The sequence below is a fragment of the Tachysurus vachellii genome, chromosome 21 (genome assembly GCF_030014155.1).
Source record: "Tachysurus vachellii isolate PV-2020 chromosome 21, HZAU_Pvac_v1, whole genome shotgun sequence".
Lineage (NCBI taxonomy): Eukaryota > Metazoa > Chordata > Actinopteri > Siluriformes > Bagridae > Tachysurus > Tachysurus vachellii.
This window is the reverse complement of record NC_083480.1, coordinates 11,927,507-11,951,949: the sequence shown is the minus strand read 5'-3', so window position 1 is coordinate 11,951,949 and position 24,443 is coordinate 11,927,507. Positions and strand designations below refer to the sequence as shown.

The 24,443-nt window shown below is 36.6% G+C and overlaps 3 protein-coding genes across 7 annotated transcripts; 2 read left to right on the top strand and 1 right to left on the bottom strand.

Moving 5' to 3' along the window:
• Positions 1–82: 82 nt before the first annotated feature.
• Positions 83–8,924, top strand: mtdha (metadherin a). Of its 5 annotated transcripts, XM_060896998.1 has the most exons (13): positions 83–461; positions 1,240–1,484; positions 1,533–1,665; positions 2,605–2,689; positions 3,771–3,920; positions 4,102–4,149; positions 4,246–4,416; positions 4,867–4,950; positions 5,643–5,729; positions 5,837–5,952; positions 6,236–6,346; positions 6,558–6,669; positions 7,275–8,924. In XM_060896998.1, exons 1-13 carry the CDS (start codon positions 138–140, stop codon positions 7,340–7,342), a joined length of 1,734 nt encoding a protein of 577 aa, XP_060752981.1. In that variant the 5' UTR covers positions 83–137; the 3' UTR covers positions 7,343–8,924. The 5 variants fall into 5 exon arrangements, with proteins under 5 accessions (XP_060752981.1, XP_060752979.1, XP_060752978.1 ...); XM_060896996.1 differs by having other exon boundaries at positions 1,240–1,665; positions 5,643–5,717; positions 6,242–6,346; XM_060896995.1 differs by having other exon boundaries at positions 1,240–1,665; positions 5,643–5,717.
• Positions 8,925–10,250: 1,326 nt separating this feature from the next.
• Positions 10,251–19,347, top strand: laptm4b (lysosomal protein transmembrane 4 beta). Its single transcript, XM_060857241.1, has 7 exons — positions 10,251–10,505; positions 12,613–12,730; positions 13,525–13,598; positions 14,288–14,410; positions 14,497–14,595; positions 15,659–15,754; positions 17,481–19,347. The coding sequence occupies exons 1-7, from the start codon at positions 10,413–10,415 to the stop codon at positions 17,541–17,543; spliced, it is 666 nt and encodes a 221-aa protein (XP_060713224.1). The 5' UTR covers positions 10,251–10,412; the 3' UTR covers positions 17,544–19,347.
• A 2,251-nt stretch (positions 19,348–21,598) lies between these two features.
• rpl30 (ribosomal protein L30) lies at positions 21,599–24,040 on the bottom strand. The gene is made up of 5 exons (XM_060857272.1): positions 23,930–24,040; positions 23,767–23,813; positions 22,923–23,068; positions 21,809–21,939; positions 21,599–21,698 (listed from the first exon to the last, which is right to left on the bottom strand). The coding sequence occupies exons 2-5, from the start codon at positions 23,785–23,787 to the stop codon at positions 21,646–21,648; spliced, it is 351 nt and encodes a 116-aa protein (XP_060713255.1). The 5' UTR covers positions 23,788–23,813; positions 23,930–24,040; the 3' UTR covers positions 21,599–21,645.
• Between the last annotated feature and the right edge of the window lie 403 nt (positions 24,041–24,443).

The following is a 24,443-nucleotide window of genomic DNA, read 5'->3' as shown; positions in this document are numbered from 1 at the left end:
TGTGTGTGTGTGTGTGTGTGTGTGAGAGAGAGAGAGAGAGTGAGAGTGAGAGTGAGTGAGTGAGTGAGAGAGAGAGAGAGAGAGAGAGAGAAAAAGTGCGCGTGTGCAGGAGAGCGAGAGACTGTGTACGTGGTAAGATGGCATCGAGCTGGGGACGTGTAGTGTCGGAGCAGACCGACTTAATAGGGACTCGTCTCCGTCACCTCGTGTCTACTGGACTGCACTTACTCCGTGATGAGTTGGGGATAGATTTGGGCTTGAAGCCCGAGGTTTACCCGGCCTGGGTGTTCCTCTGTACGGCGCTGATCGGCCTGCTGTTCCTGCTGGTGGTGTTCGCGGCCTGCGGTGGAGCTCGACGCAGGAAGCACAGAGCTTCTAGAACTAAAAGCACCACCGACAGCGTGAAGGCGCCCAAACCCGAAGAGCCAAAGAAGAAAAACAAAAAGAAAGCTGCGGAAAAGGTCTGCACCATTTTCTTAAATAGTTCTTGTTCTCTTTGAATAACCCTCTCATTCGGAGTTAGGCTAACGTGCTAACGTGCTAACACGAAGCGTATTCGAATGAACCGCTGTTTTGACAGCTTGCTATAGCCGCCTTGCTAGCTGAACAACCTAGCAGGTCTACAGCGGCTCATTTGCATAAACACTTTGCAAGTATAACATTTTTCATAAATCTCTGTCTTTTTATTCTTTCTTTATTTAACCAGGTGAGTCAGTTGAGAAGCAGTTCTCATTTACAATGACGACCTGAACAAGAGGCTACATAAAAACTAATACAACACACAAACACAGCTATAAACAATGACATGTAAAAACAAACAAAAAATAAACTGTACTGTTTGAGATAATAAAAAGCAAGGTAATGGTGTTTATTAACTTGACTCAAATCTAAAACGTTTCACTGGCTAGTTGCTAAACGTGGTTAGCATAGCGTGCTATCTAAGGTTAGCCACATAGCTAATCTTCTTCAATTCAGTTGGACGTGATTTGGCAAAAAATATTGTATCGCGATACTTATCGAGAGTTTCTTTTTACGAGTATCGCGACATAACGATTTACTAACAAGGCGGCAAAAACTATTTAATGTAGGTAGAAGTAAAGTTGTTTCACATGTAAAAGAAGCAGAACTAAAATTACATTTTGACATCCAGTGAGCTGCTTGTTACTCTGAGCTGGATAGTATAAAACGAACATTAAATATATGACCCATAATTGGTAAGGTGAAATTTCTCTTCAACAGAAGAACCAATCAAACGGTGGCAAGGCTCCTGAAGCTCGAGAACAAGTCAACAAATCAGTAAAGGAGATCTCTAAACAGGCAGCACCACCTCCGAAAGCAGCACCACCTCCGAAAGCAGCACCATCTCCTCCGAAAACAGCAGCACCATCTCCGAAAGCAGCACCACCTCCTCCGAAAACAGCAGCACCATCTCTGAAAGCAGCACCATCTCCGAAAGCAGCAGCAGCACCATCTCCGAAAGCAGCAGCAGCACCATCTCCGAAAGCAGCAGCAGCACCATCTCCGAAAGCAGCGGCAGCACCTCCTCCGAAAGCAGCGGCAGCACCTCCTCCGAAAGCAGCGGCATCACCTCCTCCGAAAGCAGCGGCAGCACCACCACCACCTCAACCCCAGCCACAAGGACTTGTTGATGCTAAAGCTGAGAAAGTAAAAGCAAAACTTATTTCACCTTTTTGTATTTAATGATAACACAAACACACAATTCAGTAAGTCGTTTAGCATGAACATTTCCAACAATGTGAGGGGAACGACCCTTTTCCTCTTGGCATGCATTTGAAACATATGAAAAAGGTGTCGAACAGCATATTTAACTGCTGCTGTTAAGAGGTGAAAGTTTATGAGAAATTTAAATTCTATGTAGATCTTAGTTTTGGATTTTAATTTATTTAATTTGTTCTGAATTGTAAACTCTGATTGGTCAAGAGATATTGATTGATTTTCCATAACAGTTGCTCTGACTGCTGGCTGCAATTTAATACATATTTAATGCACGCTAGTTAATGCACATGTGTTAATGCACGATTACTAATAGGTTGTTTCTTTAGTAACAACTTATTCACAGGGACTCTTGTGGAGGACAATACTTAGTAATGATACTAATGATAAACAGATTAATGTCTTGTTATTTAACTATTTATAATAGCCTCTTAAGAGTTCCTCCATGGGATGGTGTTCAGGATGCTGTTAGGTTTCTGTGTAAAATGACAAATTATTATTATTTTAAGTCTTATTAATTTATGAAAGCATACAGAGGCCGGTGAGGGAATGGTTGTTTATAATAGCTGTTATAAACAGTGATAATAGGAACTAACCCATCACACTTTTTTATCTGATTATATTTAAATCTAAAACGATTAAAAAGAATGGCATGTTGTCCATAAAGAAATTTGAATGTATAAGAAGAATAAAACACCTCAGGCTATGCTGTTATTGGAAAAATAACCATTACCCCATTATTAATTGTTTATAGCCCATCATGTATTCCTTAAACATAGGAAGCTGTGGTAATAATTTATTAAGTGCTATGAGAAAATGTCATTTCATGGAGGTAATGATACTATTTTGTTTACCACATGTTTTACATAGGCCAAGAAAAGTAAGAAAAAAACAAAACCAGAGGTGAAACTAAACCAAGCTGTTTCCTCCACAGACGGAAAGGAACCTGATGAAGGTACGAAACTGAGCATTGATCTAGATTGCACTGTGACAGTTTCACAAGCTCAGTTAGATTAGAAATGAGGCATTTGTTAAATCTGAAGCAATACATTTGTAAAGGTTGTTTCATGGCATTTTTCCAGGTAATTGTTTGCTGATTCATGGGTATGGAGATAAAGTACAATATCAAAGGTTAAATAAGAGCTTGTAAACTTTAAACATTAAACATTTGTCAACAGTTGTGTAGTCAGACCACTGCTAATAGTAGTATAAAAGATTTCTTTTTCAATAAGCTTTGCAAATGATCACTGATGCTTAATGATACTTAATACTTTAAGTCTTTCTCATCATACCTTGGTTTTTCATGTTGTTGATTTCACTTCATTTCTTGAATCTACATTTTGTTCCGGTTATACATTGCCAAAGCATGTATAAAATGTTCTTGAACCAGTTCAAACCATTTACATGATAAATATGATTACTCATGGTAAGGAAAAGCCCAACAGAATCTCCAGGCCACAGTGAACTAAAGACGTTGCAGCTGGTGTAAAGCGAATGAATAAATTCCTGGCTGTAAGAAATTAATGAACAGGACACATTGACTGAATTTGTTGTTAAATGTGTCTGAAGGAGTGTTACTGACCTTTAGGTGTTGAAGCATATGGCTTCCTGGTATAATAATATTTGAAAACCTTAGCCAATTAAGCAGCAGTTTTCAAAAGTTACGTATTAAGTTAAAATTAGCAATGTGAAAATCCTGACTGGTAAACCCCCTATTATGGCCTACAATCTAAAATTATACCTTTTAAGAACCTCATATTTCATTGTTCCCTAACTAGTGTGGGATTGATGAACGTGTTTGTGTTGGATACATGTGTTTTAACATGGAAGAATGAGATGTGGATTTTCCTCATCAGTATCAGTATTTCCTCATGTAATAATAACACAGATTAATACTGTTGCTTAAAATTTTAAATGACTAAGAGAATACAATCTGGATGCATATTTTATGAATATGCCTGGTAAAACTTTGTCAGAAAAACAAAACATGAGTTCATGGGTGGAAAAATGTTTGTCATTGCCCAACTCTTTAAAAGGTGCTTGGGAGACTAAGATCAGCAACCGAGAGAAACGACAGCAGCGCAAGAAGGAGAAGGGCCCTAATGATGAGTCAGGAAGCCCTGGAGGTGGTCAGCAAACAGAGAACCCTGCAGTTAAAGCTCCAGTGAACACCAAGAAGAATAAAGGTAGTTTGAGGACTTAGCTTTAATCATTGTGACCTGCTTACAGCCGTGGATTACCTTCTATCCAGCCAAGCACACTGGTGTTTAAACCCGTAGAGTGTAGTTTGTATATAGGGTGTAATGTACTGTTTTTTTTTTTTGGATGAGAGCAATTTTTAAGCAGATTTCACATCTCTCTTTGTAGAATCTATGAATTTAAAGGCTGTGAAAGGTGATGCCAGTGTAACACCGGGTAAATAATGATTCCTTTTATACCTAAAAGCTAATAGATAAGCCAATGCTGCTTATATCTCCTATAAGCATATCTAATGAGTTTTTCCATGTGTAGTGCAATCCACCTGGAATAATGTGAGCTCTGTGAACAGTGGAGGATGGACTGATATGTCTGTGAAGCTTCCACCCCAGGGGAGCGTTTCAGACCGTGAGAAATCGTCAGCTGGCATTAAGACATCTGGACCCAGGACTTCGGAGACTTTGGCCTGGACTCAAGAATCCATGGGTAAGTTCTAGACTTACTGATCTGTCCTGTAGCAGCAATAGGACATGTGATCTAAGTATATGGACATCTGATAAAACAGTATGACCCTTATTGCAAATTTGAAGTTTATTTGATAACTGAATCATCTAATATAGATGGTTATTTGTGTAAAGATTTAGATATTTTTTTATCTCAACATTTCACCTATTATGTTTTTAATGAAAAAATCAGCCAGTAGGTGGTGAAAGAGTGATAATTTTGGCTTTTCCATGCATCTGTCTGTCGATTCGACAGGTTCAAGGATACAGCATTGTTAAATGTCTGTGTTCCTTCCTGTTCTCATACAGCACTGTTACTTACACATTCATGGTTAGCAGCTCCTCTAAAACTCATCTAAGAGAATAAAGAGAAGATTAAATATTTCTGTATCAACCTCATGGGTAGACTATAAATGGATTGTTCTGTTTTTAGCAGGGTCATGGCCCAGCACGGATGGACGAATTAATCCTGAAGTGAACCGAATGAACCGCCCCATGCCCAGATTAAACCCATCAGGTACACAGATTATATTAATTGATTCACTCTCAGATTGAGTGTTTTTGCATGTTCCCTTTCAGCTCATAGAGTTTTCTCAGGCTGTCTATTACACAGAATATTTTTACTGTGATTCAGTGCTTTCCTACTGAAAATATTCTGCACTTAGCTGAGGGAGACAAATCTAGACCCCTTAGTTGGGAAGTAAGCCTCCACAGCCAAGTGCTTTAGTGCTGCATGTAGGTTATGGTTCAAATGCAATATTCAAAGTGAAATTAGATCTGTGAAGCAGCAACTGATCAATTTTAAAGACTGAGGCCAAAGAACAAATGCAACATGATAAGGTCAAATGACTGAGTGTGCTCTGAGGCTTCCCTGCACTTCATCCTTATTTTTGAAGTTATTGGAGGATATTATTCTTTTTAATTTCATGGCCAAACCCTAAATTTTATAGCTATGAATGGCCAAAAATGTTTTTTCCTCCTGGCTAGGATTTCAACTAGAATTTGGAATGTTTCCATCAGGACATTTTGCCAAGAGCATAGTGAGGTCTTGCACTGGTGTGCAGTTGGCATTAAGGTGACTTTAGGTCGTATAGAACATCTTGGTTGAGCAAATTAGCTTGCATTTTTCTGACTATGAAGTGGCCACACAAACAGTATGGAAAAACTATCACCACTTACTTTTGCTTCCCTTACTATCTTTTGTAACAGCTAGTGCTCCGGTGACTCAGGCTGCTGCTGTATTGGGGAATGGTCACACCAAATCTGATGAGTGGTCTGGATTCAGTAAGAGATTCAGTAACTAATTTTCTGTGATTAACAAGTAGTAAAAATAAGAATATTCCTTTGATTTGCTTCCATTGAAACTGTTAGACACTTTATACAATGAACCATTATTGTTTCAGATGGCCTTGGAGCAACGGATCCAAGTTCGGACTGGAATGCTCCCACTGAGCTGTGGGGGAACTACGGTGAACCTAAACCAGAGACTCCTGCTGCCCAAGAGACAACCATTTCCCAGGTACCCAAGGTGTAGATTTGTTGAACCCATTTACCAGGTTTCCATTTGGTTTGATTTTGCCTTCAGTTTCACACATTGTACGAATAAATGTTTTAATTACCTGTTATAAAGACTCGCTTGAATGTGTAAAATAAAATGTAAAAATGCTAGAAAAATACCCCAAATGTTTTCTTTTTAAAATATTTTTAATGCCAAGACACAAGCTATCTGGGACTTTAATGAGGTCTCCTTGTTTTTGGCTTTCATATTCAGTATACTTGTTGTGTAACTGTATGTGTGTCAGTTGCAGGAATCTGATGATGACAAGGACAAAGGAGATCCTTCTGGAAGTGGCAAGTCCAAGAGAAAGAAGAAGAAGAAGAAGAAGCCAGAAGATGAAAATGCTGGCTCACATGTAAGAGTACAAAGATAAAGAAATAATTGCCATAAACGTTAATGTCACTAATTTTGGCTTACGTATGAGCTTAGGTTCTTAACATGTAATAAAGATATTCTTAAAAAAAAACAACAACAACAGATACTTGTGCATTGCAAGCAAAATAATCCAAAGCCTTTATTTTGCTGTTTAAATTTGGCCTGGGTGTTAAGGTTGTTTTTATGTGCAGGTGACCAGTGAGAGTTTGACTGCACCTGCAGAAAGTGGATTTGTCAAACCCCATCCTCATGTGCCAGTGGTGGAGCCAAACAAGCAGATCATCACTCCACAGTCAGGACTGAGTGAGTAGTCTGGCAATGAGACAGTAAGAATGATTAAGAAATAGACAATCTGTTAAGTGATAACGATTCCAAATCAAGACCTGTCAACTTTTTGCAAAACAGGTTAAATAACGATTGATGGAGCACTGTAAAAGCACAGTTTTTACCCCTAGTAAAACATCAAATCAGTGAGTCCTTGTATAAATCAGAAACGAGTGACACTTATGAAGGTGTACAATATTAACTGACAGACCTTCCCTCTTCCCTCCATCTCTATTATTAATCTTTTGGTTGATGCTCATATTTCACAGTTCACAATTCTCAAGTTCACAGTTTTCAAGTTTATCGCTTGAAAGGTACATTTACATTTCCAGCATTTGGTAGATCCCCATATCAAGAGTGAGTTACATTTAATCTCTTTTTATACAATTTTGTAGTAATTTAATTGTACTCATAAAGGATGTACCAGACCTGGCTGAGAAATGGCAAAAAATACCCCTGCACTTTTTGACCACCTTTCCATATGATTATACTTTATTCCATTTTTAGGGTCGGCAGGTCTGCAAATGGCATTCTGTTTGATTCTAAAACAATCTATTAACTGCAATATGTGTGGTGTTTTACAGAGAAATCGGATCAGAACGCGGAACCGCTGAAGCAAGTTCAAAAGAAAAAGGCCAGGAGAGAAACATGAATCCCCTCAATCTCTTATGCAAGGATTAAAACGTTTATGCAATAATTTCAGCGTACAGAATTTTATACTGATTAAAATTTTCTGTGCTATTTACAGAACATCTTAAGTGAGTTGGGCCAAGTTGGCCAAAAAACAACAAAAATGACAGCAGACAGAGAACAACATATGCACTATGCTAGACTGATGTCTTCTAAAGAATTGATTAATGTACTTGATATCATGCACACTTTTAGTGCATCGAAAGATTATTTATTGTTGTTCAACTGCTACTTTTAAGATGTTAATAGAATTTGCAACGTTTGTTAATATCATGGGGGAAATTTTAGAATTTTGAGGATGTTTTTATTATTTTTCTTCCTGTTTTTCTTCCATTTCTCTTCCTCTGGAACTTTTCTACTGCTGAATTGGATTCAGGATTATTTGCAGTGTAGCAGTTAAGGTTAGACACCACTGAGAGACACTGTGCCATCAGAGCCATCATGATTTAAATCTAAAGTCATCAGCAGCAGCCGGAAGAGACTGGTATATTACTGTATTTTGTAATCCGGATCGAAACAAAACACGAGTACAGGTTACTACAGAGATGTTTCTAACACTAAGAATATTCTCAGTGCTTTTTTTCCTGTATTAAGTATATATTTTCACATAGAAAGGAACTATACACACCTTTTGAAATACTTGCTTTATCTTACCTTGTTAACTGTTGAAACAATTTAATGCTCTTTGTTTCTCTTGCAACCTCTTCAGTAGAAAAAGCCAGGCCATATGTACAGAATTACTAAGGGCTTTTTTCTATAATTCTCTTTAATTGCACTGTGCTACAGGTTGTAATACTTTCTATTTTTGTTATTTTTTTGTTTTGATCTTCTTGAAATGTGAATGTTTCATTCCTGTTTAATTTTGTGTTTTCATATTATTGTGATGGATATAGAGGTAGTGATTTTTAATGGAGAGAGACAAACGGTAACAGCAGCTTTACCTCCATTTCACTATAAATAGTGTCAGTATCTGGAATCTGTTGCCTTAATCTGTTTCTTTTTTTTCCCTTTACTTTTATGTTTGCATCTAACCTTCTTTGAAATCAGTTTTTGGAAAGAGTTGTAGAATTATTATTTCCAGTTTGATTGATGTCAGAGCTGCACTTGCTGTTGCACAAGTTCTGTTTTAAATCTTAATAATCATCAAATAAATGTCCAGATTCTTTTTTTTTTCACTCATTCAAGTACTTCTCAACAAAAATGCTTTAATGAATGAGAAATGCTTTGCTTTTTGTAGACCTGAAATAGTGAATATCAATTTTCTGTCCAGGCTTAATGCCTTATGAATTTAATTTAAACATGTCTATATGTGGATTAACTGGCCGTTTATCCCATGTTTTTGTAAATTGTGGTAGATTTTCGTGTACCTGAGGTACTCTGGTTTAGAATCAGACACCTGCCTTAGTTTTTCCATTAGAAAGGTGGTTAAACCAGTGTATTTATACCTGTCTTCAGATTTTTTGAATCCAAGAATGATCATGTTTACTGAAGTTGATGCAATATTTCTATGTTGATTTGTTAAATAAAACATTTGATCATTGTTATTCTGTTTGAATGTTTGTCATAATGTTCACTCTTAAACGATATACTACTTTAATTACTTTGTATTTACACTGTGAATTTTAGTCATAGTTCAGCTCATTCGAATGTGTTCCTGTAAACACGTTACTGTGTACAAACTCCTCTGTCTTTACACCCAATGCAGAAAATGTATTAACTCTTACAGAGTACTGCCATCTGAGTACAGAGTTCTTCCACAGAAAGCTTCACTCTATATTTTATTATAGCCATAATCAAATATCACATTTAGTAGGTATTTATTGTTTGTTGCATGAGATTCAAATTGAAATTTGAATTATCCACTGCTTTAAAAAAGACAAATTGAAACATCTGAAATAATGTAAACAAATTGCCTTTCAGCTGGATCGACTTTTAGTGCCGCTGTTCAAGAAAATTCATCACCTTCTGACCAGTTGGTATTCATCGGTATTGTGGTACTGCATTGGCCCACATTGCTTGTTGAACACCAATATACCAGACCCCCTTTTTACTGCTATAATTATCTCCACTCTTCTGGGAAGGATTTCCACCAGATGAGTTCCACTTTAGAGTTTGGCTCTAGGGATTTGCTCATTCAACCACAAGAGCGTTAGGGAAGTCTGGTACAGTTCTCTCAAAGATGTTTGATGGGGTTAGAGCTCCACTTGAGTTCCTCCACTCCACCCTGAGCAAACCATAACCTAACTGAGCTCACTGTGCACAGAGGCATTGTCCTGTTTGACCAGGTTTGGGAATTTCACCTTTGTTTGAGGTAAAAACCATATGGCTGGGACCGTCAGATATATACACACGTTTAGCCATATAGTGTAATTAAGTAATGCTCACACGGTTTATACATATGGGTGCATTCTTATATGCAAATTGTGTAATATCCATGCCTAAATACTAAGAGAAATCTATTTAAAGGGAGGGGGTACATATTTTAGGAGAAATATTTCCAAATTGTTATTCAGAATCATTCAAACGTCAGATCAGATGCACAATAAAAGCACAACAATGTTTTAATAAATAGATAGATAGATAAATATGTAAACATATGTACAGCATGTAACATATGTGAAATGTTAGCAGAATGTACTGTAAGGTATATATAGATTATCTATATATACCTTACAGGTATAATAGATAATAGATACACACAGATACACTATAATAGATACACATAAGACAAATAGACAGATTTACTGATTCGTGTGTGTTTTATATTTATAGGGTATAAAGCCTTATTAAACACACATACACACACACACGAGCCGTCATCACGTCCTGATCCCAGCTCAAATCCCCGCTGTCCGGTCACGTGACCAGGGGATGAGCTGAATTAATGCTGAGACACGGAGCAGCCCGAACACTGAGCTCTGAACACACGACAAACCGGATGCTTACACTCTGAATAGCGCACTGCAAACCATCGCCATTACATCTCTGAGAGGCCTACATGATATAGCTGGGTGTTGTTTTATAGCAGAAAGATGATTTCTCCGTGGGACAGATGGTACACGACGAGCTGCTGCCTCTGTTGTCATGTACGGACGGGCACCATAATCCTCGGCGTCTGGTACATGGTGAGTGTGAACGGGTCTATGATCATATTACAGACCGAGCAGCAGGGTTCACTGGAGACCTGATTACACTCAATACAGGACATTATATTCATTCAGGAGGACAAAACCAGATCATTCCACAGTATTAATGTTATATAGTCTATTCACTGCCCTCCAAAGACTGTTTGGCGTTTTACACACACACACACACACACACACACACACACACACACACACACACACACACACACACACACACACACACACACACACATATACACACAGGGTCACGCACACATATATACACACACGACTATATTGAATATTGATTTGAAATATTGAAATATTTTAAATATAAAAACGTATAATTTTTACGTTTAGCATATGTATAGTACAATAAAGTACACAATATTTATCATATTTCATTAACACCAGTTAATTTAATTAACATTAATTAATTGTTTTGGAGGGGGGCATTATTATTATTATTATTATTATTATTATTATTATTATTATTATTATTATTATTACAGAAGTGATAGCTCTTTAAATAGAATCATAATCAAGTTAAATCCCTGACCGTGTGAATATAATTATCTCTAAAATACATTCAAACACATGAATAAAATACATGGCAGGGGAAATAGTTTCAATACTTTTGTTTTATTTGAACTAATAAATGTAAAAAAAGAAAAGTAATTTAAGGAGAATAGAGTGTTGTATTCAGGTACATTTTCTTTATATTACTTTTAAAAATTTACTCAATTCATTTTACTACATTCTTTTGTAACTTGTAATGCATAGAAATATGAGTAACTGAAAAATCCTATGCATGTTTAATTTATCTTCATTATATAAATACACCAGTTTAATTTTCATTACATTTAAATAATGTGTAAATAAAATGCACATATATAATTGATATAATTTTTTAATTGATATAATTTTTATTGAGTTTACATCATAGTAATTATCTAACTTTTATATATATTATTATAACATCTATCTATCTATCTATCTATCTATCTATCTATCTATCTATCTATGTTATATAGAACATATTAGCATATTGGATTTATCGGTGTACAGTTTTAAAATAAGTACAAAGCCCATTAAAATATAGACCGAGACATTAAGGGATCTGCTCAGGTTTACTCATGCAGGTGGAGCTGTCCAACATTTCAGCTTCTTTTGTATGATGACTACATGGCAAGCCTGTCTCTTGGTTTCCTCTATGAATTTGTTGTGCATGAATCCATCTGATATTATATATATTTTATATTTACATTCTAATTGACAGTCCATTCAAAGAAACTGGAGTCATTTAAGTTCATTTGTACGGCAGATGCTTTTATTGAAATGAAACAAGAAGATGTTACAGATGAGCAGAATAATGCTTATGGCTTTGCTGTAGAGATAAAGAGAAAAAAATCATTAAGGATTGTCTCACTTCTGCCTGGGTTTCTCAGGCCAAATGAGGTAGATGGCCAAAGTCAGGTGATGCTCGATGAATAATTAAGCAGAAACCTTAGCCTACACTACATGGCCAAAGGTATGTGGACACCTGATTATCACACTCATATGTCAGTCTTCCTTGATCTGTTAAAACAAACTCTGAAGCTCACACTTCATAATCTGATTTTGTATGTTATAGTTTTATTACTACACTGTCTCAGCATGACAGTTCTGTTGTGCAAAAGCAAAGGTAAAGGTCTATGAAGATATGGTTCGGATGATGCTGATAACCCCAATCTCACCAAGTACCTTTGAGATGAACTGCACCCCAGGCCTCCTCACTCGAACTATATACCAATGCCCTTGTGGCTGAATGCACACATATTCATACAGCCACACTCCAAAAACTAGTATAAACCTATTCCAGGAAAGTGGAGGTTATAATAAGAGCATAGAGGTGACTAAATCAGGAGAGGTATCTGGATGTTCTGCAAGCATATGTTGGATTGATGGTCAGGCGTCCACATACTTTTGACAATAAAGTAATGTGTGGGAGGTTTAGCATTTGTTATCATTTAGACCAATTCCTCTGTTATGCAGTTTCTGTTTATTTTCAATTCATCACAGTGCACAAGGTTAACCATGCTTAGCCACATGCCTCTCTCCTACGCAGCTCATCAATGCCGTGGTCCTGTTGATCCTGCTGTCTGCTCTAAATGACCCAGTGCAGTATCACTACCATCTCACCAGTGCTGAACTCGGCACAGATTTGGATGTCATGGATGATGCAAGTAAGTTAAAAATGCTGTCCCAGGCTTTTTTCTTAGCTTTCTCGGACAACTGCTCACCATGTGGAATGTACTTTCTCTTTTTAAGTTAGGAAAATGTTTTTAATGTTGTGTTTTAATCTGAATCAAATACATTTCCATATAGAAAAACAACAGCCGTTGTTTGTCTAAAAATGAGTACACGGAAAAAGTTTTGTACTGGAATGTGAGAGTTTAGCTGTGTTTCATTTCACAGGTTCTGACACAACCTGATTAATCCTGATGAATTAGGGCAGTCAGATTTAACGTTCAGACTGATCGCCACTGGCTTGGGCTTTATTACGTCTAGACACTGTACACTCCTAAACGTTTTTTTTGTTTGTCCCTTGTGTCATTTGATTGCAGTTTACATGCATTTTATAATTTGCTTGCGTAGTGCCATAGGTCTCAAAAAAATAGATCATGTATTTCTCTTTTTTTTCTTCTGAAATTTTTAGTATGCAGCCAAATAGAGAAAAAAACAAGTGTGTTATCCGATGTAATATAGATGAAATATGTTTATAGATCTGTGCAATTATTTATAAAAAAGGGCAGTATTTTTTATGTTTAACCTAAAATGTTAGCTGTTACCCACTGTGATATGAAATATTTATTATTCTGTAATTAACCAGTATAATTCAGAAACATGTTATGATTGCATTCATTTGAACTATTTGAAGTCAGTAACATCTAAAGGAGGATTTGTCTCTTGTATCTGTGGTGGTGGTTCTTCACCAATTTTGCAGTATTTTGCTCTCATCCATGTTTTTTCTCCACAGACATGTGCATCGCTGCTGCAATTTCCCTGCTGATGATATTGATTTGTGGGATGGCGACTTACGGTGCTTATAAGGTACATTTTTACTGTTAACAATCTTATCAAATGGAGAAAAAGTCAATTGTAAGGTTATGGCAAAATACTACCTTTGACCCAATTAATTATTATTTCATTATATTGTAATATTTATCAAAATTAACCTGTTAATTCATTGATTTGTTTATTCTGATGTTACTAAAATTAATTCCTTATATAACACTCCTGAAAAATATACAGGACATACCAGTGTATCAATAGTATCATTCATATATATATATATATACATATATATATATATACATATATATATATACACAGTAATTTTTTTTTCTGGATTTTTATTTTACTTTAACTTCTTCAGATTTTGGGTTATATCTGTTAAGTATAGTGTTTAAGTTTAAAAAGTAAAACTATATGCACATTTTATTTATTTTTTTGTGATTTTCGGTTTTTATTTTATTCGTTATACATGGACTGTATGTGATCGTTAAGTTTTTTTAATCAATGGTTTTAAATAAATGGCTCTAGTAACAATATAACTAACATTAATGCTGTTACTTGTTCTTTATTTTTTTCTTTGTGTCAGTGTGTTTTCAACACTTTAAAAACTATATGCACATTTTATTTATTTTTTTGTGATTTTCGGTTTTTGTTTTATTTGTTATACATGGACTGTATAACGAATGTTTATATACAGTATTAACCGCTGCAATATTTCTTTACAGCAACATGCTGCTTGGATTATTCCATTTTTCTGCTACCAAATTTTTGACTTTGCCCTTAACACCCTGGTAGCAATAAGTGTCATGGTTTACCCGAACACCATCCAGGACTACCTTGATCAGTTGGTAAGGAACTTGGTCTTTAATTATTTATTTCTTCTATAAACCAGGTATTGAGTTTCTTGTTGAAATGGTTGTTTATGTTTTAACAGCCTGGGACCTTTCCATACAAAGAGGACCTAATGTCCACCAACAACATCTGCCTATTGTTTGCGGTGCTCGTGTTCATCGGCTGTATTTTGGCCTTTAAGGTAAACGCAGAGGAATTGCTGAAATTTTACATTAGATGCAGTTGCAGCGTTGCCAGAACACTTCTGTGTTAATCAATGTGATACTTTACAGTATGAATGCACTGAATACCTGACAGTTTGCACCCGTTAATTTTTAATGGTTTGTCACCAGAAACATGCAAGGGATAGGAACGTGGTGAGAACCGGACGCTCTGAAAAAAACGTATGCAAATCAGCATCAGCAAATATGCTGCAATGACCAGTCGTGACTCCGGAGCCATGTCGTCGTTGTCCGATTGCAGATAACGATCTGCAGTACGTTCTTCCTGAAAAGATTTTTAGTGTAGCTTGGTGTAAATGGGCATGGGTGAAGTATCTAGCTAGAAACAATAAAGAATACAGTATTAATTCTGTGTAATGCAGTGCAGGCCCATAATGTAAACAGCACATGAGCTATATTTCAACCTGTAGTCCTACAGTAGCATCTGGTGTTGCTTAAAGTTCATATTACACGAGAGTGTAAGAATGAATAGAATGAATTATCTTTGTTGGACTGCAAAATTGTTCATGTACAGTGGAAATGCGTGTTTCTAATAATCTGGCAGTGACAACACACGCTGGCTTTTATATTTACTAACAATGTTGTATTAAAAGAAATCACAGAACTTTTCACATACCTGACACAAGTGCATAAAGTCCAGTGTAAAAAGATCACATGGGGGTTTATAAACAGTTTATAATAAACTCTTGATAGCGAGTGTGACATCCACAGAAAATTATATATGTTACAGTTACTACATGTTAAAAGTTTGGATCGTCTCCTAGGGTGGTGTCTGAAACCGTTTAACACACAGATTCCCTACAAACTGAGAGCGAGAATTTGAGAGTTATTACTCAATACTGTTACTGACATGATGCTTTTCTGTCGTTCAGCGCTTTGTGAAGTGACATGTTATTGTACCCACATTTTGTGAAAAACTTGTAGTACTGATGCTGAGTTATATGTTTGGATTGAAATGCCACTCATCCCTTGCATGTTATCATCATGTTGAAAATTGATACCATGTTGTTGCTTATTTGCCAGGCGTACCTGATTGCCTGTGTGTGGAACTGCTACAGATACGTTAGTGGAAGAGGCACCACAGAGGTCTTGGTTTATGTCACCACTAACGATACAACAGTAAGTCAAGGACTATTTACTGTCACACTGACTCCACTGTGTGCTGTTATTCTTACCTGAAGCACATTGTGTCCCATTCTGACATGGGATAAATCATAAAGGGGAGACAAAACAAGGACAAGCTCAAGGACATCTTTTATTAAGCGATAATGAAACGTCAACATATTTGCACTCCATTGCTAAAAAAAAAATTATTGAAATATGTTTAGCAATTTGACTGTTTTACTTTCAGGAAAAGAAACTTAAGGAATCAGGAGAGCTTGACTGAAACATTCCTATAGTCATAATCTAGAAATGTCAGTTGTCAAGCTTGCGAATTATGATCAAATTATTATAAAATACATTTTAATAGGATAAGTATAAGTATGGGGGGGCACGGTGGCTTAGTGGTTAGCACGTTCGCCTCACACCTCCAGGGTTGGGGGCTCGATTCCTGCCTCTGCTTTGTGTGTGTCTAGTTTGCATGTTCTCCCCGTGCCTCGGGGGTTTCCTCCGGGTACAGGCTCCCCATGACCCGAGTACAGTATAAGTACAATACAGTATAAGGTAATCCTAGGAAATAATAGGGTAATAATAAATAAAATAAATACAGTGCTGAAGTAATTATTTTGAATAATGACAGTATGATTAAATGCTCAGGTTATAATACTGAGTTTGGGATGTTAAACATTTAAAGCCTAGCAACTTCCTCACTCAAATCTGTAGTTTCTGCCTGCATTATATTTAATGTTAAATAACCAAATACTTATTTTGATGAATTTTCTGATTAATAATGTAGAATGTCTCCTTATGTCCTGTGTGATGTTCAGCCAATGTGACATGACTGTTAAGTAATCTCTAATCCTGATTTTATTCTGATTTTATTTAATATTAGCTCTGTATCTGTAATGTGAATGAATTGTTAGTGTCTGTTAGAGACTAAAGTGCTGCTTTGGTACTAAATTCCAAATTCAGCTCAACCCTATTACATAACCAGTGATTATTGTCCAGTTCCTTTGAAATCCTCTCACTGATGCAGTTAGACTCTGCAGATTAAATTAGGATCCGCTTAGAATGTTATTCAAATTAGCCCTCCTTTTATAACGGAGTTATAGGCTTGCATAAGTATCCCAAACTCTCCCATACTTTGTAGTGTCACAACCTGGGAATAAACTGAATGAATTGGGATCTCATGATCTTAATAAAATAATGGTAAAAGTATTCACCCCCGGCTGCTATGAAACCCCTAAATGCAACCAGCTGAAAGAAGATGTTGTAGATATGGAATTGTCACAGGATCTTAATATGAATACACCTGATTTTGGAAAAGCCTCGTGGAACAATCATGTCTCCACCTAGAGGAAACTTTATACCAAAATTATTCAGCAATAATTCTAAGATAAGTCAGAGAAGTAACCAGGAGGACAAGGCTTAACTCTGAACATGATGTTACCACCACCATGCTTTACTGTGTGGATTCACCAGGTGGGATTTCACAGCTGTAAATGCTTACGCCATTTTTTTTTACTTATAAGTAAGTAAGTACTACTTAAGTACCACTTGGGGTTGGGTTGAGTCTGTGTGTTAAAATGTTAATCGGGATTAATACGTATTCAAGACACTGTAAGGTTTATCTGCCTGTTTATGTAATTGAGCATTGAGCAGAACCATGTTGCTCATGCAGTTCCAAAAATCTTTTCAACAAAATACTGGGAACATCCTGATCACGCTGTCTTCTGCTTTTTAGGTGCTGCTCCCATCCTATGAAGAGGTTGTCGCTATTCCTCCGAAGGAGCCTCCACCTGAGTAAAAACACTCAGCATGAGACAGATGTTTTCTCTCTCAGATTTCATCCGTCTTCTCCCTAAATATTCTCCAAAGAAAAGATTTTTAGTCAGTGTTTCCTATTTCCCCAACTGAAACCATCCACTTTTTACTCTGTGACGTCTCTATCCTTTACTCCCTGAAGGCAGTAGTGTGATTTGCTCCTCCCTTTGCGAGTCTCCACAGCCTTCCCAGCAGCCCAGTGCTGCGTGTCAGCTCCAATTTGGATTTGCACTTTCAGCGTTCAGTGATTCCGCACGACACTGACCTCCCCCTTTTTTAAATACTGTGAACTTCTCAGAACTGCTGTCGGCTACTGAAATACCTGACATTTAAATGTGGCAGGTGTAATAAACGTGCAAGTTACTTAAGAGTAATTTCCAACCTGCAGTTTTCCCAGGAACCTGATGAATGTGGCCACCAGGGTAATAATAGCATTCTCTAATATTCATCTTTATAACACAGTGAATTGTGAGAAATCTTTCAAAAGATCCACAATGACCAATCTACAACATTTAACAGGTTTCTAACAACAGTAGCCAATATTTAGGGTTTCAGTTTCAAAGTTACTAATACAAATAAAGTTCAAATCATTTCCTAGTGATTGCTTAAAAGAAATATTTGGCAAGTATTCCATTTTCAAGATCAGAAAAATAACATGTATATAGATGCAACTTTATGATAAGAGTTTCAATGTGAAAGTAATCTTGTGATTTTCACAACATTATCTTCATTATCTTTCATCTGAAAACTAAATCTAAATGTGGCTATTTCAGACACAACCCCGTGTTGCTGATTTGATTTAAAACCATACATCCGGTGGCTTCCAGTCCTATGCAGAGTCGCCATGTTGTTTTTGCACATTAGTCTTAATAATTCATGCTGTACGTTCTCTGATAAATAGGGTACTGAAGGAAAGGTAGACTGTATGTAGCACAGCAATGTAGTATTAAATATGAATACGAGTGACATGAAAAATCTCCTGATGTCTTCCCTAGCTTGATTCTGCTTAAGATTTGAAAAGAAATTTCGTATATAAAGAGCTATGCAACAACTATGCAGAATTATCTTCAACCGTACTATGTTTCAACCCGGAGCACTTTCTTATCAATGCCTTAAATGAAGCCCACAGACTCTTATTCACTGCTCTGTTAGGTTATTTCCCAAGAATTGACATTTTCTGCTCATCAGTTATTTAGAATAAAGTCACTTGATGACATCAGTGATTATTCATTAAAAGCTATGATTTATGTAGCTCTGGTTAGCAATGGAAGGAAATTTGCTTCTTAGTAAATGACAAAAAGGGACAAAAAATAATAAACAAATGACATAAACCAATGGGTTTTTATATTTTTGCCATATTTTCAACAATGAACCCATCTCTGGGATTTTAAACTATTATTTATGAAGCAGTGACATAATGTCTGTTTGCTCCAGTTAAGTATTCAATACAGAAGAGCTTCGGATTGAAATGTAGGAAAATATCGCTACATGCAGTAACCATTTTGCCATGAATCATATCGTTATTCAGAGTCAATCAATTTGTCCTGTGATGTGTTTAGGTTCCTAAAATCTAACATTATAACCTGATCCAATCAACACCTTAACTTTAGAAGTGTGTAAAGGAAAAAATGTTTGTTTAGGGAAAAAAAAGTCAGTTCCGAAATTTCTTACTGGTTTTTACTGTTGGTCGTATGTTTTGTCTGTAACTGAGGTGATTTGACTTGACGTTCTATCAGCTGCAATATTTGTACTGAACAGTTCTTAAAATTAAAAGATTCTTACGTTGAGTTTATTGTAGCTAATTATTGAACTAATTATTAGTGTAGAGAGTAGCGGTGCTGTCTCCCTGCTCGATCCTGAGCTCGGGTCACGCACCCACTGTGTTCTGGTTTCCAGAACGAGCCTGAACGGGACAGAACACTTACTAAAGATTAACAAATGAATACAGCAATAGAGTGAAAAGTAAGACTCCATTTACCCCAGTATACTCAATACAGACTCCTTTATTAATGTTATTATTTGTACATCCTAAAGTATACTGATTGTGGAGGATCATCATGATTGGTTATTATTTATTAAACTTCTCATGGAAATCTTTGTGGTTTAGTGGTCTAGAGACTCTCATCTCAAAGACTAACCATAATCATTTTCAGCAGTCTAAATATCTCTATTGAGATATATTAAGGTTGTTTATGGTGGTCTGTTTTTTCATGTGGCACAGAAAGAGTTCCCGGCTACACCCCTTTAAGTCTCCATATCATCTCCAGATATGTCTTCCTATCTTTCATCTCACATCCAAGAAAGGAGATATACAGTATGAAATATGAGCTCCGAATGTGATCCATCATTAGAGGAGACATTCTTACTTGTTTTCTATCTAGTATCATCTTTCTAATATGTACACATCTAGGTCAGCTTTAATCAGGCATAAATTGGAGCAGCTATGAAACAGCAAGCTATAGAGATCTGACTAATGCAATCTAATAGATGAGAAAGACGAACAAAACATTGTTTACTTCATCACTAGGTTTCTTTTGATGGCTAATGATATCCTGTATGTCGTTACTCATCATGTCTTCATTTTAATGCTTTTCTCCAAACATAGTTAACAAAACAGCAGAGAGAAAATGACAAACGGCATCATGTATACACTTTGTGACTTGCCCTTGCCGGTAGCTTTTTAAGAGACATGAAGAACATGCTTGCTAAGGGCAACGTCTGCCATCTGAACTCAGGCTGTTTTTATTTTACACCCATCAGCAAAGCGCCTGATCCAGCTACGTTTACAACCTCACACTTACAAGGACACTTGTCTTTAAATCATCAGCATCGAGCCGATTACACAACCGATAAAACTGCATCAGTGCAGTTATTTTTTTTTTCATTTCCTAGGAATAAATAGAAATGAACCACTGGGAATAACAGCACAGTAAATAATCACTGCATATAAACGGTTTAAGTGTACTGTCTTGGCAATGTGTGATGCAGAACCAAACTTAAACCTGTAAATCCTTTAATTCTCCTGGTGTAAGGTTTACACGGCACTTGCCACGTATACCAAAGGAACACAACCCTTCACAAGCCAAAAGAATGATAAGGGATTCTGTTACAGGGTTGTAAATACACACAGTTGTAATTAGTAATACTAAACTAAAAATTAAATTTTTAAATTTAGACTTTACAAGCAGTAATTACAAGATAGGGGAGTTTTCTTCATTTTTGCCAAATACGTTAAGGTCTGGATCTACTTTGAATTGTCTTACATCCCTTTTCTTTAGATACAGCTTTGTATACAAACTAACTAAAGGTCTTAGAATTTTAGAATATGTATTATTTCCAAATAAACTCCAGCAAATTCTTAAATTTCCATAATACAGTTTTGCAAAGGGAAAGCGAAAAGTAATTTAATTTTTTTTGCCTATACATTCATGATGGCTAAATGAGCATTTTCAAATGTTCTGTGTTTATAAATGTGGTAACTCCAGCTAAAATCCTCACACTTACATTCAAAATTCAACCTTTTTATAATGCGGATGTCTGCAGAGCATTCAGACAGCATGAAGCTACATGATCAGGTGTGTGTGTGGTGTGAAGATACATCAGGAAAATAAAATCCTAACCAGCATAAACATGTACTAGACCTGCATGGAGTGGACAGTTTCTGACTTGGGAGGCCCAAGGGTCATAAACTCAGTAAAATCATGGGTTACATAAAAATGTTTCAGGAGCAAGGCGTTGATCCAAGCACATACCTCACTGAGAACCAGAAATCTGGGGCATCCATTCTCAAAATACAACCACACGGGCATAGGATGTCAGGGGATATCACACATTTTCAGGCATTATTTAAATTTAATTAAGGTTAGTCCAGTGTGTAGTCACTGTTATATGCAGTTCTATTAAACCCAATTGTCTGCAATGTCATTTTAAAGAAGGATAAAGAGGAGGAAGAGAAATGAACGGGAACTGATTAAAGTCCCCATAGAAGATACATTAAATAAGCATAAAATGTGAGCAAATAAACACCAAAACATCATGACCATTTCAACCATATTTATTTATAACAACTTTCAGGAAAAATGGCTCTACTTCTCGCCCTGCTGTTGGTCAGGCATGCTTCTGATGATGTCTGAATCGCCTGTGAAGGGAGAGATGACGCATATAAAAACTTAGTTAAAGGATGGCCTTCTGACTGCAGATGGTGTAAACATGTTTTAGATTACTGCGCCTCAGGTGACATTTACTTACCGGGGTCAATGATGGCAAGTGTGCACACCCTGTAGTATTTACCACAGGCTGTGCCAAGCTCAATGTTATTTCCACTGTAGTGGTGGACACCAGTCTTGGCCAACATGGCGTAGTACTCGATTTCTGATTTCCTGTAAGAGAGGGGAAAAGTATTACTCAACTCCAAGCATGTACTATGACACAAAACTCTGATCTCAGGGGCTGCAACTACAAACAGCAATCTAATACAACTACAAAACCAAAATCATCTGCAACTTTCAAAATAGACCCATGAACAAAATTAAACGCAATTACATTTCCTGAAAAAACTTGGACAACTTTTCTAAGCCACCTTCAGCATATAAAATTGCTCACGGCATGAATACAACTACAAAAGCTGTCAGATGTGAAATCTGGTGGTGCCACAATACCTGGTCTATTCTCATGCATTCAATTATTAAACTGACAGAATCATTTAAAACAGGGACAGACTCAAGCCAAGTAACACTCAAAAGTTAAATCATCTTGCACAACAAAATCTGACTGTGCAACTTTGCAGGAAACAGACCAGATTAAAAAGGAGTACGTGTTACCTTTAAGATTAGGCCACATGTATTCAGTCACATCCCAACAAATCAGGGCCTCCCCCCAAATAAATAAATAAATAATTCAGTGACAGAAATGGTTGTCTGCATTCCACAGTCACAAATATCTGTAGGCCAAATTCACGCAAAACCATGCTAAGTTTTTATCAGGTGTGTCTCAAAAATAGAGAATTAAAGGTTTGATTGTGTGTAGGCTTAATTTAATTTGCATCCAATATTCATCTGGTCAATTTCTAGGTTAGATTTCACACAATGTTTTAAGACTGTTGTGCTCTGAATTTGCTGTCAGTACATCAGTAGTGCCTTTACTGAGGATGATAATTGTGCATCCTCACTGCTAGAATAACGGTGAAGGAACCATTAATATGATTGTTTAACGTAGTAGTGATTAGAAGTGCACACTTGTGAGCGTATCTGGAGACATACTGAGCTGTTTGTATCACATCATTCTACAGCAGGGGTTGTCAAAATAACTCCAGTTTATATTGATACTTTATTTTGTCTCACTGATGAATAATGTACGTAGATACCTCAGAGCAGGGCAGTTGTTGGCCAGGATGACCAGCTTGGCTTTGCCCTGGCGAATCATTTTCTGTGACTGTTTGTATCCCAGCACATATTTACCGCTCTTCATCACCAGCTGCAGTCTGGAGTTGATAGACTCCAAGGACTTTTTCTATGGTGGAATAAAGGGTGTGTTATAACAATAAACTCACAGCAATCCTCATCATTAACAGCACAGATTCCCAAACCGTGGTCCTACACATTTATTTAACAAATCTAACCCAAACTCAGGAAGAATTGTTGTATTTGATGTTAGAGAGAACACAGTTTAGGATCAGAGTTGGAAAGCTTAGCTGTGGAGTTTATTCATAAACAATAATGAAGATTCGTTCAAAATATTGTGCTGACACATACAACAGGCTCACGATCTACAACTCAAACATGGATATAAAAAAAAATTACATAATCATTTTAACATTGTGTGTAATACAACATCTGGCTGTTGTATTAACCTGTACATGTCTCAAACGCCAAACTCGGAACCTAGCGCTATAACGCTAGTAAGTTTAGCTATAATGCTAATGGGTTTAGCTATAATGCTAATGGGTTTAGCTATAATGCTAATGGGTTTAGCTATAATGCTAGTAGGTTTAGCTATAATGCTAAATGTGTTTCCTCACGTTTTCAGCTACTTTGATTAAACCAGTTTACATTTCATCGCAAAGCAAACTTATTGAAACGTCTCCCTCATTTCCGTCAGGTTATAATAACACGCTATTGTAGTGTTAAAGGCTGTAAATAAACTCGAGGCCTCGTTCTGTCACTAACACGTGAACACAGACGCCATGAATTAGCGGCTCTGAGTCTCACCGTTTTCTTTGCGGCTACCATTTTAGCTTCAGTCCGTTCCGGCCGACCTGCACACACAAATATCACAAATAAACTCTTTCCTTTTTGAAATATAACAACAGGGGGTTATAACGCGCACGTTAAAAGGAGTTATTTTCTCATTTTGATGAAGAGCCACACTTACTGCCTGGTTAACTCCAAGATGGCCTGATAGAGAAAGGACTTCCCAGAATGCACCGCGCTCGTAAACCACACGCCTACATCGCGACAATACGACCTTAAAACGAGTCGAATCCCAAATGACTCACTGCTCCCTTTATTCGAGCACTATATAAAAAAAAACATGGCGTCTGCTTAGGAATATATAGTGCACTACATAGCCAAAGTAAAGGCATTTGGGATTGAGTCCAATGTGCTTTACAGACGAGAATACAGAATACTTTTCTATGGTTACTGCAAAGTTTGAGACTTAAAATGATGGTACTGTAGTTTAATTAATTTAATGTAATTTCATTTATACTGCAGCAGTTATTCTGTAAATTAAAAAATAAATAAATAAACAACAGAGACTTGCTTTAGGAACAGATTTTATTCAATTAGTCTTTTTAATTGAAATATTTTCTGTCTATATATATATGTTTACATAGTTAATAGTATTTAATGTTCTTTTTTCTATGAACTTTCCATTCACATGAAAC